Source organism: Aethalodelphis obliquidens, unplaced genomic scaffold, assembly GCF_003676395.1.
Source record: "Aethalodelphis obliquidens isolate GAN/ISIS:26980383/991018 unplaced genomic scaffold, ASM367639v1 scaffold66, whole genome shotgun sequence".
NCBI lineage: Eukaryota > Metazoa > Chordata > Mammalia > Artiodactyla > Delphinidae > Aethalodelphis > Aethalodelphis obliquidens.
Window position 1 is genome coordinate 620565 of NW_020838010.1, and position 11683 is coordinate 632247.

The 11683-nt window shown below is 37.4% G+C and overlaps 1 protein-coding gene across 1 annotated transcript in view; it reads left to right on the forward strand.

Moving 5' to 3' along the window:
• Positions 1-1227: 1227 nt before the first annotated feature.
• The window catches only part of DNAAF6 (dynein axonemal assembly factor 6), a gene marked incomplete at its 5' end in the record, with an annotated part of 34134 nt that continues 23678 nt past the window's right edge, over positions 1228-11683 (forward strand). The window contains 2 exons of the mRNA XM_027089527.1: positions 1228-1359; positions 5614-5677. Of these exons, the coding sequence (XP_026945328.1) occupies positions 1228-1359; positions 5614-5677 (196 nt within the window). The remainder of the gene's footprint in view (positions 1360-5613; positions 5678-11683) is intronic.

The following is an 11683-nucleotide window of genomic DNA, read 5'->3' on the forward strand; positions in this document are numbered from 1 at the left end:
AATTTAACATTTGTTTCATACCCTTGACATCTCCGATAAGCATTCAGATCAGTTTTCCTTTTAAAAAGGAAAGTCAAGATAATGGTAAAATATAATAGTAAAACAAAAGGTTTGTAAAACGCCATTTACATGCAGATTGATTTTGACAGGTGATTGTACCAGCACACTTTTGAGAATTCCTTTGTATTACTGTTCTAGGCACAACACAAAAATTTTAGTGGATCATTTCATAAAAGCACTAAAGAAAAGCTTCCTGTGAATTAATTTTCTAAAATAATATTCAAAAAATATCAGCAGAAGTGTAGAAAAGATTCCTATTATATTTATGCCCAAATCACTAACAATAGGCCTAATTCTACAGTCTTTATTCAGGTTATTCATTAAAGTGTGACACTCCCAAGATTTTTAAAGATCCTGAATTCCTACTCCAAATATAATGGTAGAGATTATTTAAAAGACTGATGTCTGGTTGGTAGGATTACAAGTAGTTGTGATTCTCTTATTTCTACTTTTAATGTATTATTTCCTAAAATTTCCACAATAGACATATATAGTATCACTATTATAATCAGAAAAAAACAATTTATTTTGTGTGAACTTTCACTAAAGTTAATGAACCAACCCACTAGAGGTCTCAAACAGCAATATAATGCAAGGCATCATCAAGGGTTGATTAAAATTTTAAATAAAGCAGAAGATACCGGCCTGCCTGAGGCAAAAGTGTGAAATGAGTAAAGTTCCTTGAGATATTCCCCCCAACAAACATCCTTTTCAGTTCACTAAATAGGAATATACAAGCTAGACAGCATATATTAGACAGATAAAAAGGTAGTCTACAAAAGTATGTTTCCAAATAATAATGTACATTCTACATGACACTGACAAACCCTTTCTCTTGGGGTAAAGTTTAAGGATGTGCATTTTTAACTAAATCCCCAAGTGACCTTTAAACACACTAAAATCTGAGAACCACTATGTAGGTGCTCAAGAAATGCTTGTTAGATTGAGCACGAAGTTTTAATAAAGCAAGCTGTATACTTGCGTTTACTTGCTGCCCCAGGTCTGTGAGTCAGCAAAATACATATATTTGAAGGAGTTTACAAGGATTTTCAAGGAGGAATAAGAGATAATGGAGTGACCCAGGGAAAGGAGGGAGATATGACAATTTAGAAAAATCTTCATGTCTTAAATAAAATAGAAGACTAAAATACCTCTTTCTATTATCTTCTTCCTCAGAATATGGAATCTGAAAATATGGAATCCGAACATATGGAAATGGAAACCATTTCCTCAGCTTCAGCTCTTCAAGCTCTCTCTAAGCTGCTTTATCCGGAAGAGGATGACTTTGAGTCCGGACAGGTGGTTGTATACTTACAGATGAATTAGTTCTGATCACACTAAGTTGTGAAACTGTATTTGAACAACTTGTTCCAACCTTGCTGTGGGAGCAGGGCTCTGTCATCTAATACATTCACAGGAGGTTGCAGGACTGATTATGCATGAGAGTATAACCTCTAGTACATTTCTAGCAAACATAATTATATTTTTTCTAAACTACCTGAACACTGAATAGGAAAATAGTTCTGTAACTATGGTAGCAATAGCCACATTTCAAAATGTTTGTCATTTATATTTATGGCCAAAGAATGCTTGACAACCATTACAAAGAGTGATAGCTAGGATTTTTAAGCCTAGACAATATTTCTATAAAACAAATAATTTTAATTAGACAATATTAATTAGGCCCCCAAAACCCTTAATTTTTAAAAATTTGTCTACACATGAAAGCAGAACAGAAAATATTTTGAGCCAAATAAGGGGACAAACTAGCTTCAGCCTATTAAAATTGGCTTCCTGCTACATGCTCAGATAGAGCTGTGGAATCTAATTAGTTGAATAGCATTTGGGGTCAGGACAGGGAACCTCAGGGAGGCTTGCAGCAGCAAGATGGGCTTCATTTTGGGTAGGAGAGTTGCATGAATTGACCTTTGGCCATTCCACAGTCACTGCTAGTATGCTCAGAATACTCAAAATACTTCCATGTAACCCCCTGCTCTCCATTCTCCTCCTCCTTAGATATTAGCAAACCTTGGCTATCAGACTGCCTATGTGAAGGCAAACAAAATTTGCGGCAGAAGTTTCATACTATAGGTGCTTCCCTGGTGGCGCAGTGGTTAGGAATCCGCCTCTCAATGCAGGGGACCGGGGTTTGAGCCCTGGTCCGGGACGATCCTATATGCCGCAGAGCAAATAAGCCCGCGTGCCACAACTACTGAGCCTGCGCTCTAGAGCCTGTGCTCTGCAACAAGAGAAGCCACCGCAGTGAGAAGCCCGCTCACCGCAACGAAGAGTAGCCCCCACTCCCTGCAGCTAGAGAAAGCCCTCGCACAGCAATGAAAACCCAAGGCAGCCAAAAATAAATAAATAAAATAAATAAATTTATTTTAAAAAGTCTCGTACTATAGCAGAATATATCAATTTGCTTTAAACTATTTTAATGTTCTTTGTTATCATGACCAGTTTACCATGAATAAACCATCTCCCATGAACATACATATCAATTTTCTCCTCCCCAAATTCTTTTTTGCCATGGTGTGGGAAAACAAGTAGTATAATCTAAATAGGCAGCCAATCCAGTGTCAACCAGATTGACACTGGATTGAGCTTCCACCCCCCAGGAAGAAGTTATGTGGAACAGGGCAGAATCAAGTAAGACATGCAATGGAAATAAAATTTGTAGAGGAGGGGAACTGAGTCAGCTTGGAGCCAGGATTAGGAACCAAGAAGTTTTAGTCAGGGAAAATTCTTAGTAGAGGCCAAAGAAGGAAAGAAAAAGCAGGCCATTAGTAACAGCATTGAATATATACAACAAATAGGACACAGAAGAAAAAGTTAAGTGCAATATCAATAAGTTTGGGAAGGCAAACTCGTTTTTGCTACCTTAGCTGAAATAGAATGATAAATCCTGGGAAAGGTAAAGTTATGTCATATAGAAAAAGTATAGAAAAGGTAAAGTTATGTCATATAGATAAAAGTATTTCATATAGAGAAACAGCGATGTGGAATAAAGGGAAGTGGAACTTGTAACTAGAACAGATTCAGAGATAAGAATTTTCCCTGGTTACAAAGCCTGTTTCCTTTGGCATTTATGTATGGAGATGTTTATTTGCATCTAGAGATGTTTCCAGGGGAAAGATGAGTGCTTATGAGAATAGAGAGACTAGAATCATTTTACCAAATTGTACAATATATAGAGGAAAATTACTATAATAATGTATGATTCTGTGTATCTGGGTTATAAGCAATTTCGAGATAATTTGTCATTCAGCCACCACAGTACAGATATCATTAGAGGATATAGAATTGGGGTATCAGAACAGTGTGAGAAAAATTAATGTTTCTAATGAACTATTAAATTTTCCAGGAGAGAAACGGCTTTTCATTTTTTAACATGTATTAATCTTGGGAACTGTAGAACGATTACAAGAGCGATGTGTTTTTGAAAATACACTCACTGAAAACAGCATTTAGAACTGTTGCATACACATTGGTTTATTTACACTATCCCCACCAAGAATTGTTAAGAATATAGGAGATTGGGAAGAGAGTATGTCTGTTGTCTCACGAGGGGATCTTAAGACCTTGGGAAATAAGGTTTACCGCTCTGCACAGACAACGTAACAAGGATGTTCTAACTCTCTTACATATTGCAAAGTGGCATGAATTGCAATGATAAATTGCTCGGATAATTGGATGTAGATTCATGGTAGAGGCTGAAATGATATTCTTATAGAAACAATTGCCAGATGGTTTTTAATGTTTTTATTATCCTGATCCATCTTTTCACTTGAAAATTTTATTTTTAATCATTTATTTTCATTAAGTTAATAAACTGAAACTCCTCCTCTGTTCTGATATACTGATCCAATCATCACTGTCCATGGAGAGCATACCAATTTTTGTCAGGAATGTTCAAGTTTTTATTTCTATGGATTTTAATTTGCTGAGGAAGGAAGCACTCAACAAAACAAGAGGCCCTCAGGTTCCAAAAAATGCTTTACCCTGGTTGACTATTAGTAGTATTAATATTCTCATGATTAATAACTTAAGAAAAGCACTGCAAGTTTACATGACTTTAGTGATTTAAAAGAAAAAAATGTACAGAATATTGTCTTGGGATTTTCACATAAAAATGCCTGTAACACCTTAACAGCAGACATAGCACTTTTGAAGCACCTTTTGGAAAGCAATAGTTACTGTCTCAGAAACCTTTGAAATGTTACAGATTAATTTATAATTTATAGCTGTTGGAATAATTTAGCATAAAAAAGACACAGTTGAGCTTTTCCACCAGCTTTCAAGGACAGACCCTATTCCTCTTGCCCAAACAGGACATTATAACTTGTGTACCTGTCTGAAGTCTTGGGAGATAAGGGCAGGAGCCTGGAAAAGGAGACTTGGAGGTACTAGTTTGCCAGGACCACGCAATAAGAAGTTTTGACTGCCAGCAATGGAGTGAATTGGAGCTGCAGAGTCTGACATCAGCAAGAACAATTAGTAAAAAAAAAAATTGGGATTTCTTGAAGTAGCGAAGAACTCCTGACAGGGACCAATAAGGTGGTAGCCGCTATACTGATGGTGTAATGTGTGTTATGCTTAGCTGAAAAAAGAAAACTGTTCTTCTACTGGTGAGACAGGGGCAGTATGTCTGCTGTTCCTGTCCCATACAGGGGGTATGTCTGCTCGTACAGAAGATGGCAAAATAAACCTGAACTTGCATGAAGACTGAAGTGGTTCAGCATGTATTTGACACTATTAATCTGGCATTGCTGTTTAAATCCACTAGTTCAGTGTCATGAGGTGATGGGACAAAGAAGTATTTCATATCCACAGTGGAAACAAGTAAAAGCTATTATCAAGACTTTTTGCGGTACGTGGGCCTCTCACTGTTGTGGCCTCTCCCATTGCGGAGCACAGGCTCCGGACGTGCAGGCTCAGTGGCCATGGCTCACGGGCCTAGCCGCTACGCGGCATGTGAGATCTTACCGGACCGGGACACGAACCCGTGTCCCCTGCATCGGCAGGCGGACTGTCAACCACTGCGCCACCAGGGAAGCCCTATTATCAAGACTTTTGAATGAGTTGTTTGATGTCTAAATACTTAGACTCTATTTAGTGGTTTGTTTTTATTTCTATAAAACTTTCCCATACTTCTGTCCCCCATCTAACTATGACCAGACAACTGCCAAAACCCAAAGGGGTCGATGCTCTTATTCTAACACTTGGTTCTAACCTTCAAAGAGTTGAATGTGGCTCATTCCCCTAGCCCCAAGAATACATGATTCACTGGGCTGGAACTGGGGATTTAGTCTGATCAAAGATCAATTCTGCCTTGGGGTCTATTAAACCAAATACTTTTTGAAAGGACGAGGAAAACACATTCAAAATAATACTTGACATCTGTCTCTTGGTTATATAATAGCAATGGGTAATGAAACTGGGAAGCTTAATGAAACTGTAGACGGAAAGCTTATCAAATTTAAAGTATCACTGGTCGTGCAAGTTATACAAGTAGTAATTACAGAATGTTGGACTTTTTTTCCTCTCCTCCAGTCAAATAGTTCATCTGAAATGGGTCCTGGGGATATTGGACCACCAAAACCAGAAGCGCTTAAAGGTAAGTTATTTAATAAAGCATATAGATCAATATAATCAGTATAATCTTTTCTTTGGGAGCAAAATGATAGGGAGAGTAATACTAACACTAGCACTTATCAAAGCTGAACTCAAATAATTGTGAGAACGATGAACAACTATTTACATATAAAGATATTGTTTTTACTCTAGTGTTGCAGGTAAGTTGTTTTTCTGGTAATGGAAATTAATTTGCCTTGAGTTCTTCACATTTTTTGGCATATTTCCTGAGATGGAAAACCAGGACAGTCACATGTGGTTAGATAACTTTTTTAGTATTTAGGGTCTAGTTACCACGATATTTAACTTCTTCACGTTCTGTGCTGCTATATTCTGGCAATTTCACAGAATTCATTAATTCATTCAATAAATATTTGTTGAGAGCTAATTATGTACCAGGTAGTATGATCATCTCTGAGACTACAATGGAGATCAAAATAGAAAGGTTCCCTGCCCCCATTGAGCTAATAGTCCTTTGGAGAACACAATGAAACAAATAACTACACAATTTTATCTTAAGTTGAAAAGCTTATAAATTAAAGCCCATGGGGTGACTTATAAAGTCACGGGTCCGGTAAACTAGAATAAATATTTTTTGGGTGTTTTCCCAGCATTTTGGCCTATACATTTTCACAGAGTTGAACATTTTGCACATCTTTAAAAATGTAGAAATCTGTAATTCTGTTGGTCGTGATCACAGTTACCAAAGGGTGGACAGGGAGAGGAAATGAAGTACTCTCATCAATTTAGGTAATTGTAAAAGATTTTGTCTGGAAAAATGTTTAATAATGACTAAAATGAGGTCTGAGTGGACAATTTTAAAATTTCAGTTATTCTACATACTCAAGAGCCTATTTGCCTTATTCAAGAGATATTCATTTCACAGAAGACTAGTTCAAATTTGGATGTATTTCTGTGCTGCCTGTATTTCTGATAATGTAGGTCTAATAATCTCTAAATTCTAAGAACAATGAGTCATATGTAAAACATTATATATAAATCTGTAATTATGCTTTACAAAGCCCATGCTAGATGGAAGCAGATCATTTCAAATGAACTGGAAGAATTGAAAACCTGACAATCAGGTGCATTTCTGGGAATGCTTAACAGTAATCAAAATAATGTTCTGCACCTAATGTGGGTCTCCATTTGCTGCCGCAACAGTTGGAACAAATGCAAGCTGGGATTTAGCATGCCTATTTACTTTCTCTTTTTTTTTTTAACATCTTTATTAGAGTATAATTGCTTTACAATGTTGTGTCAGTTTCTGCTGTATAACAAAGTGAATCAGCTATACCTATACATATATCCCCATATCTCCTCCCTCTTGCATCTCCCTCCCTCCCACCCTCCCTATCCCACCCCTCTAGGTGGTCACAAAGCACCGAGCTGATCTCCCTGTGCTATGCGGCTGCTTCCCACTAGCTATCTATTTTACATTTGGTAGTGTATATATGTCCATGCCACTCTCTCACTTCGTCCCAGCTTACCCTTCCCTCTCCCTGTGTCCTCAAGTCCATTCTCTATGTTTGCGTCTTTATTCCTGTTCTGCCCCTAGGTTCTTCAGACCCCCTTTTTTTTTTTAGATTCCATATATATGTGTGAGTATACAGTATTTGTTTTTCTCTTTCTGACTTACTTCACTCTTTAGGACAGACTCTAGGTCCATCCACCTCACTACAAATAACTCTAATTTCATTTCTTTTTATGGCTGAGTAATATTCCATTGTATATATGGGCCACATCTTCTTTATCCATTCAACTGTCAATGGACATTTAGGTTGCTTTCATCTCCTGGCTATTGTAAATAGAGCTGCAATGAACATTGTGGCACATGACTCTTTTTGAATTATGGTTTTCTCAGGGTATATGCCCAGTATTGGGATTGCTGGGTCATATGGCAGTTCTATTTTTAGTTTTTTAAGGAACCTCCGTACCCTTCTCCATAGTGGCTGTATCAATTTACATTCCCACAAAGAGTGCAAGAGGGTTCCCTTTTCTCCACATCCTCTCCAGCATTTATTGTTTGTAGATTTTTTGATGATGGCCATTCTGACTGGTGTGAGGTGATACCTCACTGTAGTTTAGATTCGCATTTCTCTAATGATTAGTGATGTTTAGCATCCTTTCATGTGTTCATTGGAAATCTGTATATCTTCTTTGGAGAAATGTCTATTTAGGTCTTCTGCCGATTTTTGGATTGGGCTGTTTGTTTTTTTTTTTGATGTTGAGCTGCATGAGCTGCTTATAGATTTTGGAGATTAGTCCTTTGTCAGTTGCTTCATTTGCAAATATTTTCTCCCATTCTGAGGGTTTGTCTTTTCGTCTTGTTTATGGTTTCCTTTGCTGTGCTAAAGCTTTGAAGTTTCATTAGGTCCCATTTGTTTTTTTTGTTTTTATTTCCATTTCTCTAGGAGGTGGGTCAAAAAGGATATTGCTGTGATTTATGTCATAGAGTGTTCTGCCTATGTTTTCCTCTAAGTTTTATAGTGTCTGGCCTTACATTTAGGTCTTTAATCCATTTTGAGTTTATTTTTGTGTATGGTGTTAGAGAGTGTTCTAGTTTCATTCTTTTACATGTGGCTGTCCAGTTTTCCCAGCACCACTTATTGAAAGGCTGTCTTTTCTTCGTTGTATATTCTTGCCTCCTTTATCAAGATAAAGTGCCCATATGTGCATGGGTTTATCTCTGGGCTTTCTATGTTGTTCCATTGATCTATATTTCTTTGTGCCAGTACCATACTGGTTTTGTGCTTTGTTTTTGTGCCAGTACCATACTGTCTTGATTACTGTAGCTTAGTAGTATAGTCTAAAGTCAGGGAGCCTGATTCCTCCAACTCCATTCTTCTTTCTCAAGATTGCTTTGGCTATTCGTGGTCTTTTGTGTTTCCATACAAATTGTGAAATTTTTTGTTCTAGTTCTGTGAAAAAGGCCTTTGGTAGTTTGACAGGGATTGCACTGAATCTGTAGATTGCTTTGGGTAGTATAGTCATTTTCACAATGTTGATTCTTCCAATCCAAGAACATGGTATATCTCTCCATCTGTTTCTATCATCTCTAATTTCTTTCATCAGTGTCTTATAGTTTTCTGCATACAGGAGTTTTGTGTCCTTAGGTAGGTTTATTCCTAGGTATTTTATTCTTCTTGTTACCATGGTAAATGGGAGTGTTTCCTTAATTTCACTTTCATATTTTTCATCATTAGTGTATAGGAATGCAAGAGATTTCTGTGCATTAATTTTGTATCCTGCTACTCTACCAAATTCATTGATTAGCTCTACTAGTTTTCTGGTAGCAGCTTTAGGATTCTCTATGTGTAGTATCATGTCATCTGCAAGCAGTGACAGCTTTACTTCTTCTTTTCCGATTTGGATTCCTTTTATTTCTTTTTCTTCTCTGATTGCTGTGGCTAAAACTTCCAAAACTCTGTTGAATAAGAGTGGTGAGAGTGGACAATCTTGTCTTGTTCCTGATCTTAGTGGAAATGGTTTCAGTTTTTCACCATTGAGAATGATGTTGGCTGTGGGTTTGTCATATATGGCCTTTATTATGTTGAGGTAAGTTCCTCCATGCCTACTTTCTGGAGAGGTTTTATCACGAATGAGTGTTGAATTTTGTCAAAAGCTTTTTCTGCATCTATTGAGATGATCATATGGTTTTTATCATTCAATTTGTTAATATGGTGTATCACATTGACAGATTTGCATATATTGAAGAATCCTTGCATTCCTGGAATAAACCCCACTTGATCATGGTTTATGATCCTTTTAATGTGCTGTTGGATTCTGTTTGCTAGTATTTTGTTGAGGATTTTGCATCTATGTTCATCAGTGATATTGGCCTGTAGTTTTCTTTCTTTGTGACATATTTGTCTGGTTTTGGTATCAGGGTGATGGTGACCTCGTAGAATGAGTTTGGGACTGTTCCTCCCTCTGCTATATTTTTGGAAGAGTTTGAGAAGGATAGGTGTTAGCTCTCTCTAAATGTTTCATAGAATTCACCCATGAAGCAATCTGGTCCTGGGCTTTTGTTGGAAGATTTTTAATCACAGTTTCAATTCCAGTGCTTGTGATTGGTCTGTTTATATTTTCTATTTCTTCCTGGTTCAGTCTCGGAAGGTTGTGCATTTCTAAGAATTTGTCCATTTCTTCCAGGTTGTCCATTTTATTGGCATAGAGCTGCTTGTATTAATCACTCATGATCCTTTGAATTTCTGCCAGGTCAGTTGTTACTTCCCCTTTTTCATTTCTAATTCTGTTGATTTGAGTCTTCTCCCTTTTTTTCTTGATGAGTCTGGCTAATGGTTTATCAATTTTGTTTATCTTCTCAAAGAACCAGCTTCTAGTTTTATTGATCTTTGCTATTGTTTCCTTCATTTCTTTTTCATTTATTTCTGATCTGATCTTTATGATTTCTTTCCTTCTGCTACCTTTGGGGTTTTTTGTTCTTCTTTCTCTAATTGCTTTAGGTGTAAGGTTAGGTTGTTTATTTGAGATGTTTCTTATTTCTTAAGTTAGGGTTGTATTGGTATAAACTTCCCTCTTAGAGCTGCTTTTCCTGCGTCCCATAGGTTTTGGGCCGTCGTGTTTTCATTATTGTTTGTTTCTAGGTATTTTTTGATTTCCTTTTTGATTTCTTCAGTAATCTCTTAGTTATTTAGTAGTGTATTGTTTAGCCTTCATGTGTTTGTATTTTTTACAGATTTTTCCTGTAATGGATATCTAGTCTCATAGCGTTGTGGTCGGAAAAGATACTTGATACGATTTCAGTTTTCTTAAATATACCAAGGCTTGATTTGTGACCCAAGATATGGTCTATCCTGGAGAATGTTCTATGAGCACTTGAGAAGAAAGTATATTCTGTTGTTTTTGGATGGAATGTCCTATAAATATCAATTAAGTCTATCTGGTCTAATGTGTCTTTTAATGTTTGTGTTTCCTTATTTATTTTCATTTTGGGTGATCTGTCCGTTGGTGACAGTGGGGTGTTAAAGTTCCCTACTATTATTGTGTTACTGTCGATTTCCCCTTTTATGGCTGTTAGTATTTGCCTTATGTATTGATGTGCTCCTATGTTGGGTGCATAAATATTCACAATTGTTATATCTTCTTCTTGGATTGATCCCTTGATCATTATGTAGTGTCCTTTTTATTCTGCTCTGTGGTAGTTATTTCCACTATTTGATCTTCCAGGTCACTTATCCATTCTTCTGCCTCAGTTATTCTGCTATTGGTTCCTTCTAGAGAATTTTTAATTTCATTTACTGTGTTGTTCGTCATTGTTTGCTCTTTAGTTCTTCTAGGTCCTTGTTAAATGTTTCTTGTATTTTCTCCATTCTATTTCCAAGATTTTGGATCATGTTTACTATCATTACTCTGAATTCTTTTTCAGGTAGACTGCCTATTTCCTCTTCATTTTTTGGTCTGGTGGGTTTTTATTTTGCTCTTTCCTCTGCTGCATATTTCTCGTCTTCTCATTTTGCTTAACTTACCGTGTTTGGGGTCTCCTTTTCACATTCTGCAGGTTCGTAGTTCCCATTGTTTTCGGTGTCTGCCCCCAGTGTCTAAGGTTGATTCAATGGGTTGTTTAGGCTTCCTGGTGGAGGGGGCTGGGGCCTGTGTTCTGGTGGATGAGGGTGGATCTTGTCTTTCTGGTGGGCAGGACCACGTCTGGTGGTGTGTTTTGGGGTGTCTGTGAACTTATTATGATTTTAGGCAGCCTCTCTGCTAATGGGCAGGGTTGTGTTCCTGTCTTGCTAGTTGTTTGGCATGGGGTGTCCAGCACTGGAGCTTGCTGGTCGTTGAGTGGAGCTGTGTCTTAGCGTTGAGTTGGAGATCTCTGGGAGAGCTCTCGCCGTTTGATATTATGTGGAGCCAGGTGGTCTCTGGTGGTCCAGAACTTGGCTCTCCCACCTCAGAGGCTCAGGCCTGACACCCAGCTGGAGCATCAAGACCCTTTCAGCCACACAGCCAGGTACATGGGGATTTT